Source organism: Dendrobates tinctorius, unplaced genomic scaffold, assembly GCF_039654945.1.
Source record: "Dendrobates tinctorius isolate UK_male_01 unplaced genomic scaffold, ASM3965494v1 ptg000084l, whole genome shotgun sequence".
In the NCBI taxonomy this organism is placed as follows: domain Eukaryota; kingdom Metazoa; phylum Chordata; class Amphibia; order Anura; family Dendrobatidae; genus Dendrobates; species Dendrobates tinctorius.
Genome location: NW_027361752.1, coordinates 23,132,245 through 23,157,701, shown reverse-complemented (window position 1 = coordinate 23,157,701; position 25,457 = coordinate 23,132,245). Strand labels below are relative to the sequence as shown.

General features: G+C 47.8%; 1 protein-coding gene across 2 annotated transcripts in view; it reads right to left on the bottom strand.

The window, feature by feature from the left end:
* The window catches only part of USP25 (ubiquitin specific peptidase 25), a 146,383-nt gene that overhangs the window by 15,814 nt on the left and 105,112 nt on the right, over positions 1-25,457 (bottom strand). The window contains exons 17-20 of one of the 2 annotated variants that reach the window (XM_073584479.1): positions 16,283-16,483; positions 14,505-14,644; positions 12,144-12,257; positions 3,273-3,368 (exon numbers count right to left, since the gene is read on the bottom strand). In XM_073584479.1, coding sequence (XP_073440580.1) covers positions 3,273-3,368; positions 12,144-12,257; positions 14,505-14,644; positions 16,283-16,483 — 551 coding nt within the window. The remainder of the gene's footprint in view (positions 1-3,272; positions 3,369-12,143; positions 12,258-14,504; positions 14,645-16,282; positions 16,484-25,457) is intronic. The other variant, XM_073584480.1, reaches the window with a different exon arrangement.

The following is a 25,457-nucleotide window of genomic DNA, read 5'->3' as shown; positions in this document are numbered from 1 at the left end:
ATGAATCAGCAATGTACAAGATGGACCAACATGGGGTTCTTCAGAGCTCCAGATTTCAGACACCCAATGATCGGAATATATAAACTTTTATCCTAAGGATAGGTAATAACTTTCAAACTTGAGAATACCCTTTTCAAGGGGTTAAAAAGTCAGGTCAAAAAAGCTGTATAACCAGGAAATGAATCAAGTCCAGCTATAATGTGAGACCTAATGAGTTAAAGTGTATTCAGTCACTTACTTACAACAGCAGCTCACACTGAGCAGTAGGAGATCTCTGCAGGGAAGAGAGACCTTGAGGAGCTGACAATCAGGCTTACTGGGCGGATAATGTGTTAAAATTTCATAAAGGATTTTAAGAAATTCAGTATCTTTATGTCCTAGGAAAGCATTTGCATTGTAGAATCTGGTGACATATGCACTCTACGTCGCTCACCGTTCTGTGTATGCAGCTCCCATTCAGACCGGTGAGGTATGTCCTATGGACTAGCGGGGTGCAATAAAATACTAAGTAATGGTACTCTCCTCCATGAGATGTGCCATTCTACCCCTTTCGAAGTTGTATTCCCCAATGGACAACCATCGTAGTGAGAGCACCATATGACGACAACTGCAGCCAATCAAGTCAAGAATTTTAGCACCCGCTGATTGGCTGCATCCTTCACGTGGCTTCCTCCGTTATTTAGGCAAAATATAGTGAAAAGCCCCTTTTAAAAGGAGAGATTTTTGAGGGCCATTAGTATCTGACTGGGGGGTCCACCTCCCAAAACAAGCTGAATGAGCTAGTCCTGACTCTCCAACGAGTGCTGAATGAGCTAGTCCTGACTCTCCAACGAGTGCTGAATGAGCTAGTCCTGGCTCTCCAACGAGTGCTGAATGAGCTAGTCCTGGCTCTCCAACGAGTGCTGAATGAGCTAGTCCTGGCTCTCCAACGAGTGCTGAATGAGCTAGTCCTGGCTCTCCAACGAGTGCTGAATGAGCTAGTCCTGACTCTCCAACGAGTGCTGAATGAGCTAGTCCTGACTCTCCAACGAGTGCTGAATGAGATAGTCCTGACTCTCCAACGAGTGCTGAATGAGATAGTCCTGACTCTCCAACGAGTGCTGAATGAGATAGTCCTGACTCTCCAACGAGTGCTGAATGAGATAGTCCTGACTCTCCAACGAGTGCTGAATGAGATAGTCCTGACTCTCCAACGAGTGCTGAATGAGATAGTCCTGACTCTCCAACGAGTGCTGAATGAGATAGTCCTGACTCTCCAACGAGTGCTGAATGAGATAGTCCTGACTCTCCAACGAGTGCTGAATGAGATAGTCCTGACTCTCCAACGAGTGCTGAATGAGATAGTCCTGACTCTCCAACGAGTGCTGAATGAGATAGTCCTGACTCTCCAACGAGTGCTGAATGAGATAGTCCTGACTCTCCAACGAGTGCTGAATGAGATAGTCCTGACTCTCCAACGAGTGCTGAATGAGATAGTCCTGACTCTCCAACGAGTGCTGAATGAGATAGTCCTGACTCTCCAACGAGTGCTGAATGAGATAGTCCTGACTCTCCAACGAGTGCTGAATGAGATAGTCCTGACTCTCCAACGAGTGCTGAATGAGATAGTCCTGACTCTCCAACGAGTGCTGAATGAGATAGTCCTGACTCTCCAACGAGTGCTGAATGAGATAGTCCTGACTCTCCAACGAGTGCTGAATGAGATAGTCCTGACTCTCCAACGAGTGCTGAATGAGATAGTCCTGACTCTCCAACGAGTGCTGAATGAGATAGTCCTGACTCTCCAACGAGTGCTGAATGAGATAGTCCTGACTCTCCAACGAGTGCTGAATGAGATAGTCCTGACTCTCCAACGAGTGCTGAATGAGATAGTCCTGACTCTCCAACGAGTGCTGAATGAGATAGTCCTGACTCTCCAACGAGTGCTGAATGAGATAGTCCTGACTCTCCAACGAGTGCTGAATGAGATAGTCCTGACTCTCCAACGAGTGCTGAATGAGATAGTCCTGACTCTCCAACGAGTGCTGAATGAGATAGTCCTGACTCTCCAACGAGTGCTGAATGAGATAGTCCTGACTCTCCAACGAGTGCTGAATGAGATAGTCCTGACTCTCCATCGAGTGCTGTATGAGCTAGCCGTGACTCTCCAATGAGTGTTGTATGAGCTAGCCATGACTCTCCAATGAGTGCTGTATGAGCTAGCCGTGACTCTCCAATGAGTGCTGAATGACCTAGCCGTGACTTTCCGATGATTGCTGAATGACATAGCCGTGACTCTCCAATGAGTGCTGTATGAGCTAGTCGTGACTCTCCAACGAGTGCTGAATGAACTAGCCGTGACTCTCCAATGAGTGCTGTATGAGCTAGCCGTGACTTTCCGATGAGTGCTGTATGAGCTAGTCGTGACTCTCCAACGAGTGCTGCATGAGCTAGCCGTGACTTTCCGATGAGTGCTGTATGAGCTAGCCGTGACTCTCCAATGAGTGCTGAAGGAGCTAGCCATGACTCTCCAATGAGTGCTGTATGAGAAAGTCCTGACTCTCCGAGTGCTGAATGAACTAGCCGTGACTCTCCAATGAGTGCAGTATGAGCTAGTCGTGACTCTCCAACGAGTGCTGAATGAACTAGCTGTGACTCTCCAACGAGAGCTGAATGAGATAGTCGTGACTCTCCAATGAGTGCTGAATGAACTAGTCCTGACTCTCCTACGAGTGCTGTATGAGCTAGCCGTGACTCTCCAATGAGTGCTGTATGAGCTAGTCGTGACTCTCCAACGAGTGCTGCATGAGCTAGCCGTGACTTTCGGATGAGTGCTGAATGAGCTAGCCGTGACTCTCCAATGAGTGCTGAAGGAGCTAGCCGTGACTCTCCAATGAGTGCTGTATGAGCTAGTCGTGACTCTCCAATGAGTGCTGTATCCCCATCAGTGTTTATCCAGATTGAGCAACTAGTTCCCCCTACTTTGCCATTCCAGCCCATCAGTCCAATTCATGTCTCACACCCTGGTTAATAGGTATACAATGTCTAACAATGAGTTAAGGTTGTCAAGCAGAACTTCCCTAGCAACAAGTCTGTCGTCCATTACATAGCTCAAGGTTGAGGCAGATTTAGTCAGGTTGCATTTAATGGGTCTTCTAAATATCCGATAATGTGATGTGCAGTCTATGAACACACAATACACACTTTACTATGAGACACAATGCAATATGAATGTTCAAGACACAAAAAAACAGGATGCTGCCGACAAATGAGAACATGAGTATAGTCAGTACCTTAAAGAACCCCGCCTCGGGCCCACACCTGTCATACACATTCCTGGATTTACCTATGGCCATGATAATGCCTTGCATGTTTGGGGTCATCATGACCTGCCACAGAGGATTCAAGTTTTATTGATCATCATATAGTAAGTGAAATAGATCATAAGCATGCAGAAATAAAACACGGATAAGCGAGCGGCCGCATGCATCTATGGCTGACGGTCTGATTGCAGTGCACCAGACAATGTTAATGGAGATGTATGAGAGAAGTGACAGGGGGGGGGGAAATCAATGGCAGCAGCAGCAGGCAGACATGCAGTACAAGATCCTCAGAGCATTAACCAGAAAATAAATGTAGGACATGACCATCCAGGAAGGCGAGGCCTAGGCATCCCTCTCGTACAATAGTCTGACTATATGATTGTAGTAGTAAAGATGGGGCACATTTATAAAAACGGTCTAAAAAACAAAAAATCAGTCTGTTGCCCAGAGCAACTAAAGAATAGCTTTCATTTTTCAACATCAGAATAGGAAATTAAAGTTGCGCCATGATTGGCTACAAAGATCATTTCATAAATCTCTCCCATTACTGTACTTTTTTTCCCCAAAAAATTTGCCATAGCAAAAACATTACAAGCACCAAAGTGGGATTACCCACTCAGCTACACAATCCTAGAATACGAAGACTTAGGAAATATGAGTCAACAAAAACGTAGGTCACTGTAGTTTTTTGCTATTTTATAGGGGATCCATTTGTCCATAAAACTCTTCCCCATTGTCAACAATTAGGAAAAGGATCATATTTGTAATATAAATCTCAAAGTGTTTCCACATAAAGAGACTACAAACCAGACGGTATGCTGATGGTTGGATCACTCATTCGAGAGATCTGACTGATCTGAAAATCGGATCCGTCCAATTCGGGACAATCGTAGTCTCATCTGTAGGACCTGAAAATCCTAAGCCACAATGCAGAACGTGTGGCATGATATGGAAAAGATGGATTTTTGGTTCTTACCGTAAAATCTCTTTCTTGGAGCCTTCATTGGGGGACACAGATTACCATGGGTGTATGCTGCTGCTGCTGCTAGGAGGCTGACACTATGCAAAAAACAAGAAAATTGACTCCTCCCCGGCAGTATACACCCACCGACAGATACCAAGTACCTCAGTTGGTGAGAAAGCAGTAGGAGAAGCCACGGATCTATAAACATATGTACCAACCCAACAAGGGACTCAAGGACCCAACACGGTACAACTTAAACAGGGAGGGTGCTGTGTCCCCCAATGAAGGCTCCAAGAAAGAGATTTTACGGTAAGAACCAAAAATCCATCTTTCTTTATCGCCTTATTGGGGGACACAGATTACCATGGGACGTTCCAAAGCAGTCCCAAGGGCGGGAACAGCAATAAGGAACGAAAGAACAGGAAGGGCTTAGGTCGGTCGATGCGCCACCGCCGCCTGCAGGACCTTCCTACCAACGACTGCATCGGACGAAGCCTGGGTATGAACCCTGTAGAACCTCGCGAACGTATGCAAGAACGACCAGGTCGCGGCCCTGCAAATTTGCAGAGCCGAAGCCTGGTGTCGAACGACCCACGAAGCTGCCACCACCCGGGTGGAGCGAGTTCTCACTCCCGGAGGCGGCCGTTTTTCCTGAAGACGGTATGCTTCCAGAATAGTAGAACGAATCCAGCGAGCGATCGTGGATTTGGATGCCGGAAGCCCTTTCCGGTGACCAGAGATGACCAGCAATGAATCGAATTGACGAAGTGAAGCAGTCCTAGCGAGATAAACACGCAAGGCTCTAACAACGTCCAGTTTGTGGAGTGACTTCTCAAGAGGGTGAGAAGGAGCAGGACAAAATGAAGGAAGAACGATATCCTCGTTGATGTGGAAGGAGGATACCACCTTTGGGAGAAAAGAAGGAACGGGCCTGAGGACGACTTTATCCTGATGGAGTACCAGCTAAGGAGAACGACATGACAGGGCCGCTAATTCAGAAACTCTTCTGATGGATGTTATGGCAATCAGAAAGGTTACCTTCCATGAAAGAAAAGACAAAGGAATGTCCTGGATGGGCTCAAACGGCGCTTTTTTTTTTGGAGAGCGCTAAGAACGAGATTGAGATCCCACGGTTCTATCGGTGAATGATGAGGAGGGGCCACATGAGCGACTCATTGGAGAAATGTCTGAACCTGCAGTAAAGAAGCGAGCTTCCTTTGAAAAAGGGTAAACAAAGCGGAAACCTGGCTCTTGAGGGTACTGAGAGACAGACTCGAATCTAAGCCAGGCCGGAGAAACCCAGTATGGACGGAATGGAAAAGGACGTTGGAAAGACTCTTATCATTGCACCAATGGAAAAAGGCCTTCCAATGCCTATGGTAGATGCGGGAAGAGGCTGGTTTCCTGGCTTTGACCATCGTCTGAATCATCTGGTTGGAAAAAAACCTGATTCTCTTAAGGTTGCGGCCTCAACGGCCATGCCGTTAAGTTCAGAGACCGAGAAGTCTCGTGGTAAAGGGGGCCTTGCGAGAGAAGATCCGGACGGTCTGGAAGCCTCCAGGGGACGTCCGCGAGCATGTTCACCAGTTCCGCATACCAAGGCCTTCTTGGCCAGTCTGGAGCCACAAGAAACACTGGCACGCCTTCCGATTTTATCTTCTTGACCACTCTTGGGATCAAGGCAAGAGGTGGAAACAGATAAGGGAGTTGGAACTGGGACCACGGAATTACTAGGGCGTTGCAAGCGACGGCTAGAGGGTCCCTGGACCTGGCTACGAAACGCGGAACCTTGTGGTTCATCCGAGATGCCATGAGGTCGACATCCGGATAACCCCAGCGCTGGCATATCTGATCGAAGACTGTGGAATGGAGAGACCATTCGCCTGACGCTAGGCTTTGGCGACTCAAAGTCGGCTGCCCAGTTTTGCACCCCTGGAATGTGAACAGCGGAGATTGCTGGAACGTACTGTTCTGCCCAGCGCAGTATCTTGGCCCCTTCTGACATCACTTGGTTGCTGCGCGTGCCGCCATGAAGGTTTATGTACTCCACAGCCATGGCGTTGTCCGACTGAATGCGGACCGGCTTGCGGACGAGAAGAGGTTGCCAGCGAAGAAGGGCCAGGAAGATTGCTCTGATTTTGAGAAGATCGATAGGGAGCAGAGCTTCCTGTGGATTCCAGCGTCCTTGGGCCGTTCTCTGATGGAAAAACCGCTCCCCAACCTAGAAGGCTGGCATCGGTGGTAATGACTTGCCACAGGAGCGGGAGGAAGGACCTCCCCTGGAGGACTGACGTAGGCATTGCCCACCAAGTCAGGGAATGCCTCACTCTGAGAGGGAGGAACATGGGGCGGTCTAAAGACAACGTCGTCTTGTCCCAAGCTGAGAGGAGGGACAGCTGAAGGGGGCGAAGATGAAACTGTGCAAAAGGCACTGCCTCCATGGAAGCCACCATCTTCCCCAGAACTTTCATGCAGAGCCGAAGGGGAATGGGCTTCGGCCGTTTGAGAGCTCGAATTTCTTTGGACACAGATGCAAATTTTTCCCTCGGAAGAAACACCCGGGCCGGATTCGTGTCGAATTCCATGCCTAGGAAGGTCAGACGCTGAGTGGGTCTGAGAATGGACTTTTCTTTGTTGACTAACCATCCGAGACGGCCGAGGGTATCCAGGGTTATGTGAAGACTCAGGAGACAGTCTTGACGGGACGAGCCTTTGAACAAGAGATCGTCCAGATAAGGGATGATGAGAATCCCCCTGGATCAAAGGATGGCCATGACCGTCACCATCACCTTCGTGAAAACACGGGGAGCAGAGGCTAGGCCGAAGGGGAGAGCCGTGAATTGAGAGTGATTTTCCTGAATCGCAAACCGAAGATATTTCTGATGTTGCAAACAAACAGGGATGTGAAGATAAGCATCCCGTATGTCCACAGAGCAGAGGAATTCTCCGGGTTCCATTGAGGCTATCACTGATCGAAGAGACTCCATTTTGAAGTGGAGAATCTTCACATGGCGATTGAGCAACTTGAGGTCCAGGATTGGTCGAAGGGTCCCGTCTTTTTTCAGGACTACGAAAAAATTTGAGTAGAACCTTGAAAACCGTTCGTCTGAGGGAACGGGGACAATCACTCCGGCGGAAAGAAGACGGCTTGAAAGAATCCTGGAACGTGGGACCGCGGTCTTGGGGGTCGAGACAGGAAAAAACGTCTGTTTGGCTGGGAAGCAAATTCGATCTTGTATCCGGATGCGATGATTTCCCTGACCCAAGCATCGTCGACAACAGACAGCCAAGCGTCCGCGAAAAAGGAAAGTCTGCCTCCCACCCTGGAAAAACTTCCAGGTGGGGGTGACCAGTCACTTGGAGGAGAACCTTGCTGGGTAGATTTTTCTGTGGACGAGAAGGCAGGAAAGGGCCTAAACGGCCGGAAACCCTTTCTGTTAAAAAAGCGTTTTGGCCGAGACTGAGGGAGAGAAGTGCTCTTACCACCAGTGGCATCCAAAATTATTTGAAGTAGCTTGGCTCCAAAGAGCCGAGAACCAAGGAAAGGCAGATTGGTAAGTGACTTTTTAGAGGTGGTATCTGCATTCCATGACTATAGCCAAAGGACTCGGCGTACGGCTACTATGTTGCTGTTAGTCCATGCTACGCACCCAGCCGCATCCAAGGAGGAGGCTAAGAGGTATTTACCCGCATGATTAATTTGATCTGCCAGATCTGCCAGCTCGTCCTGGAGAGCTGCCGCTAAGATGCCTCTGCGAAGAGTTTTTGCCCAAGCTGAAATGACTTTTGCCACCCAGGAGGAAGCGAAAATAGGACAGAGAGAGGCGCCGGATGCCTCAAAAATAGACTTAGCCAGAGATTCTATCTGCCTGCCTGTTGGATCCTTAAGCGATGCCCCGTCCGGAAGGGATAGAACCGTCTTAGAGGCTATACGAGAGACGGGAGGATCCACCTCGGGGGCTTTGGTCCATTTTGTGAGCAGATCTACATCAAAGGGATACAGGACATCTAAGTACCTGCGGCCTGAAAAGCGTTGTTCAGGGTGTTCCCAATGTTTGGTTAGAGTAGTATCGAACTCCTTGTGGTTTGGAAGGGTTCGGGATGGAGGCCTCGCTCGTTTAAATGGAACAGAACATTCCTGAGGAGGAGGTTCGTCCTGCTTAATTTCCAAGGTTTGGAAGATGGCAGAAAGAAGACTATCGACCATATTCCGCGTTTTAGATATATTATCTGCTTCTGAACTAGATCCCGATTGGGGATCGTCGTCAGACCTAGGGTCGTCCTCTGAAGACGGAGAAGGACACCTGGGAGAAGCAGACGGGCCTAGCGAACTGGAAGACGAGACAGACAGAACATGCTTCCTAGAAATCCTACTCGGCCTGTCCCTCTGAAGGTCGCGGTCAGGTGTGGATGACTCACCCTGAGAGGCGGTCAGTGCACAGGTGGCTGTAGATAGCTGAGGCTAACGTTCTAGGACCTGGACCAGGGACTGAGAGACTTTAGTCAGATCGGAGACCGACTGGGACATTGCAACGGCCCACTCTGGGAGAGGGGAAGTGCCCTCATCCCAGGAATCGGTGTGCTCCTGAGAGGCCGACACAGCTGAAGGGCTGCAGGACAGGCAGAGGGGAGACGACTGACCTGACGCCCACTTCCTTTTACAGCGTGCACAAGAGTAGTGGATAACGGTGGGCTTGAAAGATAGCACCGTTGAAGAGTTAAACATAGGTATGTTGAGTACTATGGCTGCACTAAAGGTTGCACTAAATAGTAGGGCTGCAGAGGAGAGACAATTTTTCCATTAAGCGCCGAAGCCTACCGAAGTTCTGACGAGCTGGACCCTGACGTGTCCCCCAAGCAGCGCAGGAAGCCAGTGAAATTGCAGGAGGAAGCTGGCTGTGATCTCGGTGGGCGGCACTTGGCGTCGTGACGAGACTAGGCAATGGCAGAGGAGGGGCGCGGTAAAAATGGAGATTGACGTCCTTAAAAAGTAGCGCTGTGATTGTGTGAAATGGGCGCAAGAAAAAGCGCGCCCAGAGTGGAAATTCACGCCCAGAGAAAAGAGAGCGCGCTCAGAACAGGGAGGAGGGAGCGCGCTGAAAGCGAAAGTGAAACCATGTCTCCCTCCCCGCCGAGCTCTTATACTAATGCCCGCGGCGCCGATAATAAAAGGTGAGCCTGCGTTGAACCGCTGCTTACAAGGACCCCCCTGTGTCCTAGTAGACCTTGTGTGCCTCTTTCCCTGATCCTAGTATAACCGGAGCGCGGCTGCGATGTGAGGTGCGCGGCTGCAGTGGCGCGGCTGCAGTGGGGGATTAGAGGCGGGAAATTCAAAGTTTGAAACCACTGCTTGTGAAAACATATGGGGCTAAAGGGATCGTTAGGATCTTACCTGACGTCCCTGAAGAGGATGACCGCAGGGGCATGCATAGCAGACAGGCCGCTGGGAGAGGTCCTCTTACCCGTGTCCCGTAGAAGACGGCGTCCTTTTGTTGGGAGCGATGGCGACTACCGTCTTCCTCTCAGCCCTGTCCTGGGATAGGGATGAGGAGTTGTTTTGGCAAGGACCGGCCACCTGTCGTCCGCCCATAGCACCGAATGGTGCTATGGAAAAAGTCCTGCCTGCGGTACTGAGTGTTGCGATGTGGGCGACACCACACTGCTCGCTCAGCCGCATGATATGGGAAAGCAGGGTGAACATTTACCCCCTGTTTCCCGAAGTAGAATCTGGAAAATAAGTGGGAAAAGATTAATACACACACACAAAACCTAAAAGAAAATGGTTAGATGCGGATCTGGGGAGATCCCGGTCCGCCTCCTACAGACACTAAGCACAAACTGAGGTACTTGGTATCTGTCGGTGGGTGTATACTGCCGGGGAGGAGTCAATTTTCTTGTTTTTTGCATAGTGTCAGCCTCCTAGCAGCAGCAGCATACACCCATAGTAATCTGTGTCCCCCAATAAGGCGATAAAGAAAAGAGGTTCCTCAGAAAAGTGGAAACCCCAACAATGGATAGAGGCTAAATGGTTTCATAAATTTATTAATGGGTATCCTTGAGGCTCTGACCACTGGAACCAGCACTGACCGGCCCGACGGCTGCATTCATTCCTTATGGAGCCATTGACCCCGGCACTTGGCCATTCCCAGCAGCCCCATGGAGAATGGATGAAGCAGGCTCCATTTTGTAAATGGGGATAAAAGTTTCCAGTCTTGAATAAAAGTTCACCCTTCTGATAATCTGTTCGGGTCCCAAAAGGTCAGACCCCCACCAATTAGTAAATTATCACCTGTCACATGTATAGGTGATAACTTGTTTTCACCAGACAACCACTTTAAAGAAATGTACCACACGATAGAATACCTCATTTTTAAATCACAACGGCATTGGGGGGGGAATTATCGAGCCTGGCGTTTTATACAGATACGACAAATTTACTCACAGGTGGTAATAGATACAGTGCATGTCTGGGCTGTCAGTTTACCAGAAAACGTGATCTAGGCCATCTATGAGTCGGCATCAAGGTACACTACAGTACAATTGATAAGTTGGAGTGTGCCAAGGCCAGCACAAAACCACTTTTTGCATCTTTCTTGAGACAGAGAATTGGAGAAGAGGGAATGATACAATTTCCCCCATATTATACTACCAAATCACCCTGTATACCGATACTTTGTAAAGCCTATAAGTGGTTTGTGGGGTAGTTGTGTACATTCACATTCAAGGGGACAATGGAGCAGAGAAGCTGCAGATGTTGGGTCTTTAACCTCAAAACGGGCAATCCATGTTCTCTCAAAAACTCCCATTTATCAGATTGGTGCAGGAGCATATGTCCAAAGCAGGGGCCTACACAACCCTGTTCCATCCTTGGCACACCCAGTTTAGTATAACACATGACCGCTATCATTTTTTTCCCCTTTATTCTCTCCCACCCGTTCCTATGTTTCTTACCTTCGCCACAATCTCTAGCATTATTATTACATTTTCCCCAGTTCTTGTCACCCACATTCCCTTCTCAAGTCTTGGGAAACCGTACAGTGGTTGTCCATGCTGGTGCGGCTCATTACTAATTTTATGCCTTTTACATACAACCAAGCCAACGAAAATACTACATAAACCAGACAAACCTTGCTGCCACGCCACCTCTATTTCCTAGAGATTTTTTCAAGCAATATCCAATTGAGGAAATGGCAGGACCTGACGTGCATACATAATATTACATAGGACCAGTCCTTCTATTGTGCAGCGCTGGGGGGGTCCCGAGTTCAAATCCCACCAAGTACAACATCTGCAAAGAGTTAGTATGTTCTCCCCATGTTCCCGTGGGTTTCCGCCGGGTTCTCCGGTTTCCTCCCACACCCCAAAAACATACTGATAGGGAATCTCGATTGTGAGTCCCAATGGGGACAGTGCTGATGTCGTCTGTAAAGTGCTGTGGAATTAATGGCGCTATATAAAAGTGAGTAAAATAAATCATATTTTGGCAAAGATACAAACTGTCTGAACCCCAGAGATCTATACTCTAAGACCCATTGTGGGTTGGAAAACGGAGAGACAAACTGGTTATTGCACTGGTATTCTCTTGTGTAAGGTAGGAACAATTACACCAAAATTAAAAAGGAGAAAATGTTAATAATCACCACCCCCAAGCAGAACCCGGTGTCCCTCGCTGGCACGATGCATGCACACAAACGTTCTCCTAGCACCCATATGAGCAATGCCTGATGATTTGCAAATGCTAGTGCCATATTAGTTGAGTTTTGGTTGGCATGCCACGGTGGAGTAGTGAGTCAGGCAGCAAAACAAAAAGCGCCAGGGAGAGGGAAGAGATGGCACAATGGGGCGCCCAGCAGCCAAAATAAAATAATAAATGGTACCTCATCGTCATAACCCCCCTCCTCTGACTCAATAACAAAAGTGCCTATGTGAGGGATGGCCACCTCCACAACTCGCTGGCTAGGAGCTGTCGAGACTGAGGGGTTATCAGAGGGCTGCAGAGAAAAAGATTATGGGAATACAAAGTTAGCTCTGTTAACAGGTGCAGCGCAAAAACCCTTCCCCAATGTACACAGATTGAGACACACTGCTCTTATGGAAATATCACATACAATCAAAGGCATTGTATTATATATGTAATGATATTACTATTAAATAGGATGTAGAAAAGTTATTTCAGAATCAGCGCCCCCACTTGACCATGGGCGTTGTTTGGTATTGCAGCTGGGTCATCATATTTAATTGAATGCAATGCCAAACACAGCCTGGGGACAAGCTTCAGCTTTTCTAATGTCAATTGGCATCTATATTATTCCAATTACGCCATTAAATATGGAATCAAATAGAATTGTTTACATGAAATTAATCTGCACTTGGTCCAAAATGCTTTAACTCTTTGATTGACCATATTATTCTGTCACTTTCAGATTATCATCGACTTAAGTACAACCACACTTACCCAAATTCAATATCATATTAATATCATATATGTGTGTAATGCTTTATCGTCCCAGTGAAGATGTAACATATAAATAGAATACAGGGACTCAATAAATGTGTATAAATCTGTATTTAAACATAATTATGGAATATTCGTGAAAAATTTCCATCATGTCAGTACTAAAAGAGCCACTCAAACAGCTCCCTATATCGCAGCTTCCTGGACGATTGTGATTGTAACTTCCCATCTCCAAGATGCTGTCCCAATATGTAGTAGGTAATAATATTAGCAAATACCTCCAATTAGAAATATAGTAGTTCTTCTGACTCGCTACGTCACCTACCCCATGTGCAGGGCATTGCATTAGCTTAGGTATTTATGGATACGACCACTAACCGCTAGCTGTCACTATATGAGTGGTCGTAACCATGGACACACCTAAGCTACTGCAATGCCTTGCACATGTGGTAAGCAACAGTGAATCAGAAGAACCATACATTTCTAATTGGCGAACATCATTATAATTACCCCTACCACATATTGGGATGTGATCTTGGAGATAGGAATACTCCTTTAAGGTCAAATGTCCTCTTGGGTCAACAGTGTAAGTACATTTCCAGGTTCTCCATGTGCTTAGGCTTTAAGAGTAAAACAATGGAGAAGTATCAGTCTGTTGTTCTACAACACTGACCGGTCAGTACCTTCAGCAGGTCAGGGAGAAGCCTGCTGATCTACAACACTGACCGGTCAGTATCTTCAGCAGGGCAGGGACAAGCCTGCTGATCTACAACACTGACCGGTCAGTACCTTCAGCAGGTCAGGGAGAAGCCTGCTGATCTACAACACTGACCGGTCAGTATCTTCAGCAGGTCAGGGAGAAGCCTGCTGATCTACAACACTGACCGGTCAGTATCTTCAGCAGGTCAGGGAGAAGCCTGCTGATCTACAACACTGACCGGTCAGTATCTTCAGCAGGTCAGGGAGAAGCCTGCTGATCTACAACACTGACCGGTCAGTATCTTCAGCAGGTCAGGGAGAAGCCTGCTGATCTACAACACTGACCGGTCAGTATCTTCAGCAGGTCAGGGAGAAGCCTTCTGATCTACAACACTGACCGGTCAGTATCTTCAGCAGGGCAGGGACAAGCCTGCTGATCTACAACACTGACCGGTCAGTATCTTCAGCAGGTCAGGGAGAAGCCTGCTGATCTACAACACTGACGGGTCAGTATCTTCAGCAGGTCAGGGAGAAGCCTGCTGATCTACAACACTGACCGGTCAGTATCTTCAGCAGGTCAGGGAGAAGCCTGCTGATCTACAACACTGACCGGTCAGTATCTTCAGCAGGTCAGGGAGAAGCCTGCTGATCTACAACACTGACGGGTCAGTATCTTCAGCAGGTCAGGGAGAAGCCTGCTGATCTACAACACTGACCGGTCAGTATCTTCAGCAGGTCAGGGAGAAGCCTGCTGATCTACAACACTGACCGGTCAGTATCTTCAGCAGGTCAGGGAGAAGCCTTCTGATCCACAGCACTGACCGGTCAGTATCTTCAGCAGGACAGGGACAAGCCTGCTGATCTACAACACTGACTGGTCAGTATCTTCAGCAGGTCAGGGAGAAGCCTGTTGATCTACAACACTGACCGGTCAGTATCTTCAGCAGGGCAGGGAGAAGCCTGCTGATCTACAACACTGACCGGTCAGTATCTTCAGCAGGTCAGGGAGAAGCCTGCCCATACTGAGCGCTACGGAGCAGTGACCACCAAGAGATTAAAAGGAAATGATGAAAGCTCCTCTAACCGTTTGCAGGACAACCTCCGGACCTTTGTCTTCAGACTCGGTGACGGCCTGGGTGATTGCACTAGTGGTTTCTTCTTTTATCTCCGTAGTCAGCTCGGCTCTCGTGGGTTGCTCCATGTACTCAGGATCTTTCAGAGGGGCTGGGTAGGGGCACAAATGTAATATGAATGGCATGTGGTTAAATCAATTATGTCCTGATAACAGTCTAAAGCCCCCGTTACACATAACGATGTCCCAGTGATCCCACCAACGATCCGACATGATGGGATCGCTGGTGAGCCGTCACAGACAGCCCCAGCGATCAGGACCAGTGACGCTGGACGCTGGTTTCTAATGTAAACGTTGGGTATCCAGGAGCCGTGGCTCCTGGATACCCATTGTTTACCTTGGAAACAGGCGTGTACATCGGTTTCCAAGGTAAACAGCGGGTATCCAGGAGCCGCGGCTAGTGGATACCGGACGTTTACATTAGAAACCAGCGTTGCTGATCTCTCGCTGCCACACGCAGCGATGCGCGCTGGCCAGTGGGAGACCAGCAATCGAAAAACGGCCCTGGCTGATGCTGCACGATCTGCGATAGCCGGCAGGGGGGCCGGTCGCTGATCCCCGTCACACACAGCGATCTCGCTGATGTGTCACAAAATCAGCTATCTCGCTAGCAAGATCGCTGTGTGTGACGGGGCCTTAAGTAACTGCGATCTCCATCAATTAGTATGACGGACTCCGCACATAATGCATTACAGGGAATTCATGGCTTGTAATGGGCACCATGTAATATTTCATTAGGGGCACTACAGAGATACTGAACACTTATTTCCAGAATCCCTTACAGATTTACAGCTGAACGATGGCAAGCTTTTCACTCTGTGATATGTTTATTGCCAGGAAACCTTTTACAGCAGATCGGTCACCAGATTTCCCCATAAAAAACTGTATACAATAGATAGATTTCTTAGTCTTGATTAGACTCTGAAAACCTACATCAGAATAGTTGCAGAATCCTAATATTAAGATGAAGAGTGAGAGCTCATCAGTCCAAATATATTCAATCTCTGCAGGACCAGTTTGACTGAGAGCTGCAGATTGTACTGAGTGGTGTGAGATCTGAGCAGCAGCAGAGAGGAGGTTACTGAGGAGCGGGCTATCAGGCTAGGTGGGCACAGAAGATTAAGCCCTTCTGACATTGATTTTCACAAAAGTTCACCAGCCTCATCCGGTCTAGGATCTACTCATAATTTAGGCATTTTTTATTGTGATTTTGGATGGAAAATCTGCTTTAACAAACGCTCTACATTTTAACAAAATTAAAAACTAGTAACTTAACAAATCATAGGCTAATTTTTTTTTAGTGATGGTCTAGAATAGTCTATCAATATGTGATTAGTGGGGGTGCGACACCTGGCACTCCTGCTGATTAGCCCCATTACTGGTGCCAGCTGGAAGTTCTCAGATGCTGTCATAATAATAGCACAACAGCGCCATCATTTCTATAGTGGCCGCGGTCGGGTATTACAGATCCACACGCTAATTCAAATAAATAGTTTCCCAATGGGATAGTTAATTCCAGAGTAAGAAAATTATATGGAAATGTACAGATAACACATTAATAGCCAATCCAAAGGATAACCTCAGGAAGGACGCTCACACGTTTGTGACACGCTTGCTCCGTCTAGTCACTTGCTGCCATGTATATATTATACAGGTTATAGGAACATTTGCTATTACAGAATAAAGGCACAGCAAAAAAACAAAAAATATATATATATAACTTAATATACCAGGAACTGAAGATGGAGTCGGCTTCAAAGTTTTCTGTGCAAGCAGCATCTTCTCTTGTTCAGCTTTCCGGAGCTGCTCCTTGTCCCATTCTTCAAGTTCCTTTTCAAATCTTCTGTTGTCTTCCTTGACAAATTCCTTTAAATCAGGGGGTAAGGTGTCCATCCCAGTAAGAACCTGACCCGTCTCCTTGTCGTACTCCTCTAGAATAGAAAAAATGAAAAAAAATTTATCTTTTATGGGCGAAACCAGAAAATAGAATGATATCCAGACTTCCTACAAGTGGCACAGATCTGTGAACACGTCTACTTCAAGGAGCAGATCTTTGTACTACTGACGACAATAGGAATAACACAGTAATCTAATATAATTGGAGGGTGGAGGGGATGCACAGGACTAAAAGTTAAAAAAAAAAAAAATATGCAGTTATCTTACTAAATGAAAATTTGTGCAACTTTCTAATACATTTTTAGGTTGAAAGCTTCACCAATTTCACAATCTCTTCTTGCAGTCAGTAAATGTAGATAAAACTTTTCCTGTCATTTCAAACAACAAAGAGGAGCATGTGCTTACATGTGCTTATAAAGGGGTTTCTCAAATTTGGAAGTGATCCCCTATCAAATTGATAAGGTCATAAGGTGCCGGTTGAAGGGCCTTCGACCACTGGAGCGATGGTCGATCATGTGCACTGCCGCTCCATTCGTGCATTTGGGAGGACCGAAGACCAACCATGGCTAGTCGAGAACGTCCAAACTTGAGATGTTCAAGATCTCGGCTTTCCACCAGTGATTGATCAAATGCGACGGCGAAGAGCAGATGCCTCAAAACTATAACTGAAAACAAATTATACAGCTGCAAAACTCTTCATCACACACTAGACTTCCCAGCAAAAGTGAAAACACATTTTAATTTTCCAGAGTCCAATACAATATTAAAGGCAGATCTTGAATAGACTGGGGGAGAAAAAAGAAAAAAAAACAGAAAAAACCCCCCACAAAACTAAAGAACAACACAGCAATAAAAAATTAATTGAGACTATACTGTAATAAATGGTTACATTTACAGCCTTCCTGACATAGGACGTCCATGTTTGTCACATGTTGGGTGTCACCGGGTGGAGTGGATCAGGATCTGGCACATGCCTGTAAAAGGCCCCATAGACTAACGCCGCCAGGATCTAGCGATCACAGAAAGCTTGGCAACCTTCTAACGTGTACTTGACATCCCAACTTTCGCACGGTCGATCCTTTGTTTTTGGCCAAGATAAGCCGCCATGAGAAGAGCCTGGCCACGGCTCTGTAATAAAGAGCACAGGCCCGCTCCTGTTCTTGGAGGAGAGACAGCTGTCAGCCCAAAGATCAGCCACACCATCTTTTAGTCAACTATCAATTGTGTACATGACTCCTTTATCAGTTCTAAGATCAATGAAATAGGAAAAAAAAAAGGACCTTGATGGGATGGGGTTAAATCTACCTTAGACCATTGTTGGATCCTTTGTACTGCAGGGACATAATCTGCTTCCATGAGGCTCTACTATGGTACAATTACAGGTTTCCTTTACTTTTCTTATGAACAGATTAGTATGCAATATACCCAATTTATAAAAAATAAAATACATAGAATGCTTATGAAACCTGATAAGACGGAATTAAAAAATTTCACCCTCAGAACTTTGAGTATTTTTTTTTTCAAAATGCTTGTAGAACAAGTGCAAACAGTTTCCTTACGTTTGGAGCAGGATCATCCAATTGTCCATTTGCAGTGCGCAGTTTTACATGATCGCCAGCAGACAACAGTTTTGCCGGTCGCCAGTCGTTTAATACCTTGATTGCACAGGCTGAGTGCTCTTCAGGTGCAAACTGAATGATCTGTAATAGGCTGCCACCGTTCTCGGCAGCACAGGTCCTGTTTACCCAGAATAATGTGCTGTCAAGAATGATGATCTTTTGGGTGACCCGAAAGATCATTTCTCCCAATGAAAAATGCTTTGCCCATTCGTGTGTTCAGTAGCCTATTTCCAATGGACGATCTTGCAGTGAAAATGGACCTTTAGTAATCGCACATTTAGACAAATAAATGATTGTAGAATGAGTGTCCATAGGAATCCTCATTCCTGGTTATTGGCCCATGTAAATATGCAAGTGAGCACTCTTGTTCATTAGATAATTGGATTGTTTATGCCAATATAAAAATCAATCATTATCGGCGGCACATCACCAGAGGTAATGAATAAGCTACCAATAAACTCATGCTATAGAGTGGAATCATGGTATTTTGTCTCCATTATGGTCTGTGGCCACATGTAGACAGATAAAAAAGTGCCACTTGTTATATTCTTAAGGTGCATTTAGAAGTGTGTTTGCTAAGGTGCATCAACGGGCCTAAATTAGCACTGCTAAATGAACTTTAAGAAAGTCTTCTTGAGACTTGTTGTGTCTGTCCTCACTCCAACTCTTTGCAACAAGCATTTACAGTTCAGTAAGTCATCAGTCACCCGGTGGTAAAGACCCTTTAGGACTGATTTACTCTTCTCCACAACTTTATCCCTGACCTGTCTGATGTGTTCCTTTGCTTTACTGTTCTCCACAACTTTATCTCAGACCTGTCTGGTGTGTTTCTTGATTTTCACGATGCTGTTTGATCATTAATGCTCTCAAGCAAACCTCGGAGGCCTTCACAGAACTGTAGTTATAATTAGAATAAATTACAGAAAGGTGGAGTCAATTTACCAATTATGTGACTTCTGGAGGCAATTGGTCTCTAAGAATTTTATTTAGGTGTATCAGACTACAGGGGGCTCTATCCAAATGCACGTCACGAATTTCAGATATATATGTTTAAAATAATTACAAAGCCATGTATAATTTACTTTACCCTTCGCAAAAAATTCCAATACAATACATTTAAATTTCTGAGTGTAATGTGAAAAAAATGTGGAAAAGTTCACGGGGTATGAATAAATTTTCAAGGCACTGTACAGCTTGCAGTCTGAAATCCGGTGACAGATGAAGCTGAATGTTTTACAGTGGCCCTCACAGTCCCCTGATCTGAACATCATTGAAAATCTGTGGCTAAACCTCAAAATAGCAGTGCATGCAAAATGAGCCATGAATCTCACAGAACTGGATGCATTTTCCAAGGATTAATAGATGAAAATCCAATGAAAGACTCTGAGGGACACAGAGACCGTGGGTGTTATGCTGCTGCCACTAGGAGGACACTAAGTAAACCAGAAAAAAGTTAGCTCCTCCCCTGCAGTATACACCCTCTCGCTGGCTGGGATTTCTCCAGTTCGGTGAAAAAAGCAGTATGAGCATAAACAGTCAACAATAACCATAACTATGTCAAAGCCTAAGAATGCTAGGTTGGTTCGGAGAAAAGGATTTTACGGTGGGTACACAAAAATCCCTATTTCTCCTACGCCTCATTGGGGGACACAGAGACAGTGGGACGTCATAAAGCAGTCCCTGGATGGGGAGCATGCATCTGCTAATACCCCAGGTACCTCTGAGGTACTGCCGACGGCAGACTGCGTCTGCAGAGAGCTGCATCCGCAGAGGACTGAGAATGAATTAGGCAATGTTTGTAAAGGTATGCAGGTTGGATCAAGTCGCAGTCTTGCGGACAGGCCTGAGAATGAATTTGGTAATGTTTTGTAAAAAGTACGCAGCCTGGACCAAGTCGCAGCCTTGCAGACCTGTTCTGCCGAGGCCTGGTGCCGAATGGCCGAAGAGGCGCCCACTGACCGGGTAGAGTGCGCCTTAATCCCCACTGGGACAGACACGTTCCTGACACGGTAGGATTCCTGAATCACCAAGTGAATCCACCTGGCTAGCGTTGCTTATGACGCGGCTAGACCCATCCTATGCCCCTCTGGAAGCATGAACAGGGCATCTGACTTGTGGAAGGGAGCCGTCCGCGAGATGTACCGTCTCAGCGCCCTAACCACATCCAGGGTGTGGAGGGCCTTCTCAATGCGATGGACTGATGCCGGACAAAAGGAAGGCAAAACAATTTCCTCGTTGAGATGGAAAGAGGAGACTACCTTGGGCAGGAAGGACGGGGACGTCCTGAGGACTACCTTTTCCTGATGAAAATTCAGGAACGGTGAGCGGCAGGACAGGCTGCCAATTCCAAAACTCGTCCGACTGACGTAATTGCCACTAGAAAGACCACCTTCCAAGAGAGGACGGACAGTGACACGTCCTGCAGCGGTTCGAAAGGAGCCTCCTGTAAGGCCCCGAGAACCAGGTTAAGATCCCATGATTCCAATGGCCTTCTATAAGGAGGCGTGACATGGGAAACTCCCTGAATGAACGTCTTGACCTGAAGTTTGGTGGCAATTTTGCGTTGGAAAAGCACTGACAAGGCCGAAATTTGGCCCTTGAGCGAGCTAAGCGCGAGGCCTGATTTTAATCCAGATTGAAGGAATTCCAATATGGCCGGAAAGGAAAAACACCAGAAGTGATCGACTATGATCCTTGTACCACGAAAAGAAGGTTTTCCAGGTGCGGTGATAGATGCACATAGACACAGGCTTCCTAGCACAAATCATGGTGCAAATCACGTCATGAGAGAACCCAGCCTGTGCTAAAATCCAGGATTCAATGGCCACGCCATCAAAGACAGGGCCCCGGAGTTCTGATGGTAAATCAGGCCCTGCGAGTGTAGATCCATGCGATCTGGAAGTCGCCAGGGGACGTCGGCAACTAGATGTATTAGTTCTGCATACCATGCTCAGCGCGGCCAATCTGCTGCGACTAGGATCACTGGTACTCCCTCCACTCTGATGTTCTTGATGACCCTCGGAAGCAAGGGAAGATGTACGGGAGCCGGAACCGGTGCCATGGCAGAACTAGGGCACCCGCTCCGATGGCGCATGGATCGGGCAATGAACCGAGGAACCTTGTTGCTTAGTCTTGAGGCTATGAGATCCACATCCGGAGTCCCCCAACGATGACAAATCTGCTGAAAGACTTCCGGATAAAGAGACCACTTCCCCGAGGCAATGCCTTGGCGACTGAGAAAATTTGCCACCCAATTTTCTACGCTAAGCTCAATGGAGGATGTGACTCACTTCGTGCACGGCCATCCTGCTCTGGGTACCTCCCTGGCGGTTGATATACGTTACAGCTGTGGCGTTCTTGGATTGGATCCTGATGGGGTGACCTGCGAGGAGATGGTGGAAACTCCGTAGAGCTAATCTGATCGCTCGTATCACCAAAATGTTGATGGGGAGACGTGACTCTCGGGTTGACCAATGACCCTGTGCCGTGTGGCGACGAAAGACCGCACCCCAGCCGAGGAGACTTGCGTCGGTGGTTACTACCAACCATCTTACTGGGAGAAAAGACCTACCTTGTTTCAGGGAGGACCTCAGTGTCCAACCACCTGAGGGCTTGCCTGACTCGCAGGGACAGAGGGATCCGACGGTCCAGGGAGAACGGGTTCTTGTCCCAAGCTAACAGCAACGCGTGTTGTAAGGGACGGAGGTGGAACTGTGCAAATGGAACTGCTTCCATCGCTGGCTGCCATCATCTTTCCGAGAACTCTCATGCTGAAACGAATGGAGTGAGAAACCGGTCGGGAAAGAGTCCGCGCTGCCTGTTGTAAGGCTTGGGTCTCTCCTGGAGGGAGAATGACCAACCCGTGGGAAGTGTCCAAGATCATTCCTAAAAGGGAAATCTGCTGAGCAGGTTTTGGGAAAGACTTTTCAAAGTTTATCTTCCACCCCAGGCGAGAAAGTGTATTTACTGTTATCCATGGATTCCTCGCAGGCTGGAAGGGACGGACCCTTGATGAGCAGGTCGTCCAGATACGGTAACACCACCACTCCCCGAGAGTGGAGAATGGGCATGACAGCCCCGAGAGTCCGAAGGGCAAGGCAACGAACTGGAAGTGTTCCTCGTGAATTGCAAAACGCAGGAACTGCTGGTTGGACGGGTAGATCGGAATGGGAAGGTAAGCGTCCTTGATGTCGATGGATGCTAGGAACTGTCCTTTTTCCATGGAAGTGAAAACTGATCGGAGAGATTCCATTCGGAATCGCCGTACCTAGACAAACTGATTTAACAGTTTGAGATCCAGAATGGGTCGTATCGTCCTGTCCTTTTTTGGAAACAAAAAAAGGTTTGAATATAATTCCCTGAACCTTTTGTGATGAGGGACCGGAATGATGACTCCGTCCCTTAGCAGAGCCTGAACAGCCCGAAGGAAGGCTCTTCGACTTTTTCTTGGGGGGAGAGGAAAGGAAAAACTGAGTTGGAGGGTGAGAAGAAAATTCTATCTTGTATCCGGAGGACACCAGCTCCCTGACCCACTTGTTGTCATTGGGTAGATCTAGGAGATCTGGCTCCCCTAGATCCAGAAGCCCTATAGTCCTGGGTTTTCAAGAGCGGTTAGGTCTGTATGAGACCTGGGAGCCTTTGTCTCCGCGCGGGGACCGACCTGATACAGAAGAGAAGGTAGAGGAGGACCAACGAGAATTGTTGCGAGAAGATCGAAAACGTGTCGGCTGTTGGTTGCGAAACGGCTGAACAGTCCCTTTTGTTGAGGAAGGAATTTACTTTTTCCCCCGGAAGTATCAGAAATGAGCTGGTCCAGTTTCTCTCCAATAAGACGACCCGTTTGAAAGGGGAGAGAAATCAACGATCTTTTAGGTGTGGCATCTGCCCGCCAGCCACGGAGCCATAGGGCTCTTCTAATGGAGATCGCATTAGCGGCAGTTTGAGCCGCGCAATTGGCGGCATCAAAAGAAGCGATAACTACAAAGTCCGCTGTGTGAATTATCTGCCTGGCGACAGTGGTTGCCTCTGAAGAGTGATGCCCTGGAAGTAATCAAGACTTCTGCCCAAGCGGCCATTGCCTTAGTGACCCAAATTGCCGCGAAAGATGGAAAAAACGCTGCTCCTGAAGCCTCAAAAAACTGAACGGGCAAGGTAGTCAATTTGACGATCGTAGGGGTTTCTGACTGAGGAACCCTTGGATACATATAGGAGCATTTTAGAAGCAAGACGCGATACAGGAGGGTCCACCGGAGGGGACTGTAACCAATCCTACATTAGGTCTGGATGAAAAGGGTATTTAGCCTGAGCAGACTTTTGCCCGGTGAACCGCTTATGTGGCCGATCTCTGTTTCTGGACGGCTGGTAAATAACCTGCACACACGCTAGGTTTTCTTAAATGAGATAGGCTGTGCTGGAACGGGAATATTTTCCTCATCCGTCCTGCTGACGGATTCTATCAGAGAATCAAGAGACTCTTGATCAGTTGGGGGACTCTGAGGGGCTGACGTGTCAGATTCTAATTCAGAGTCGTGCTCGCTGGAAACCTCAGGAGAGGGCGAATGAGAGACAGGAGTCGCCGATGCTGAGGCGCGAATGTGACTAGGGGACGCGTCATGGGTCCACTTCCTAGAGACCTGACCATCCCTTGGACGAGTATGGCCCCTGCTGGTGGACGGTTCCCGGCCGAAGCCAGAGCCCTCCTCGGGAGGTAAGGATGCTTTCTGACTTAAAGAGTCTCCCCGGAGGGAGAGTATGGCCTGGGTCAGAGACTCCACCGACCGTGACAGGCACGCAGCCCACTCAGGGGTACTAAACGCAGGAGGCCCGTCAGCAGCTGCGGCGAGGGACGTTGGAGCGCAGGTCAGGGCGCAGTCTGGGTCGCAGTCCGTGCATAACGGATTAGACTGTGCACTGGGTAAGGCAGACTTGCAAGTGGTACACACAGTAAAAAACGCAGTGTGCTTCTTAACAGCCCGTTTAGCCTCCTTAGATTGAGGCATAGCGCTCCTGAAAGGGTTAACGGCAGAGCTGTCTGCAGGGAATGTACCGGGAAAGGGTTAAGTTTTAATCTGAGGCAGATGCAGCTTACCCACGGTCCCGTGATGTGTCCCCCGGGAGGAAAAAAACGGTGGCCCTGTGGTGTCACCCGGTATCCAGCTGTCCAGAGCAAGCATAGCGCTTCTGAAAGGGTTAACGGCAGCTGAAGATATGGCCCCCGAGATTAGAATTGCGCGTCTCGTAGGTAATGAGAGAAGCCAAGAGGAGAGGGTGGCAACGTTAGCGCGGGCGGCGCTAATCAAATTGCGGCCTAGTAGGCCGGAAAAGCCGGGGACTAAATTTTAGGCGCCGGGGAAGGGGCGGCGCTAGTGGGCAGCACCATTTAAATTGCGGCCTAGCCGGAAAAGCCGGGGACTATATTTTTGGCCTACCAGAGCGCTGAGAGCGGGGGGGGGCGCGTCGCTGACGTTGAGTCAGCGCTTCTCCCGGGCGGCAGGACCCGACCCCATACCTCCACTCCTGTGCTAAGGCGGGTTGTCGCTGTCCGGGGTCTTTCAGCTGTCTCATCCTCCGGGAGATGTAGCAGAGCTGGAGGTGGTCTTAAAGGGGTATTGCTCAATCGATCCACGCTGTGGTAGGGGGATGGAGAGCTCTGGGGCTGATTCAGGGCATCCAAAAAGTGCTGCTCAAGTCCTTCTCCATGCACTCCTGTGCTACGTCCTGTTGCGCTTGCCCTTGTATCCGTGGAGTACCGACCGTAAGGGAACCATCGTCAGAGGAATCAGCTCCATTCGTCGCAGGAAAGTGTACGGGAAGGTATACTCCGCGTACTTGCCTGTTGTTGGTTCAGGGGAGAGCAGGCCGTAGAAAGGAACCGTCGCCCCCTTCACACCGTTAATTAATAAATAAAAATTTACAGAAAATTCAAAAATAAAATAAAAACGGTGGGGTCTGAAACCAGACCCAAGTGCCTCCTACAGACACTAAGCAAAGAACTAGAGAAATCCCAGCCAGCGAGAGGGTGTATACTGCAGGGGAGGAGCTAATTTTTTTTTCTCGTTTACTTAGTGTCCTGTCCTCCTAGTGGCCAGCAGCATAACACCCACTGTCTGTGTCCCCCAATGATGCGTAGGAGAAAGCTATGATGACAACACATAACATCCTGGCCTAAAGGAATTTCTGCCAACTTTACTGGCATTTGGCCATCTCCAACACTGGCTCCAGAGAATGGAATTCTCTGTAATAAAACTTCTGTGTGGTATGTGCATATCTCAGTTTAATTCTACTTCATTTTAGCCCAAAAAGAAAAAATCCATCTAGTAGCATGTCCCACACAGAAAATCGCTGGAGTGTCAATTTCTATTACGCTCTTGTACATCTACACTATGGACGA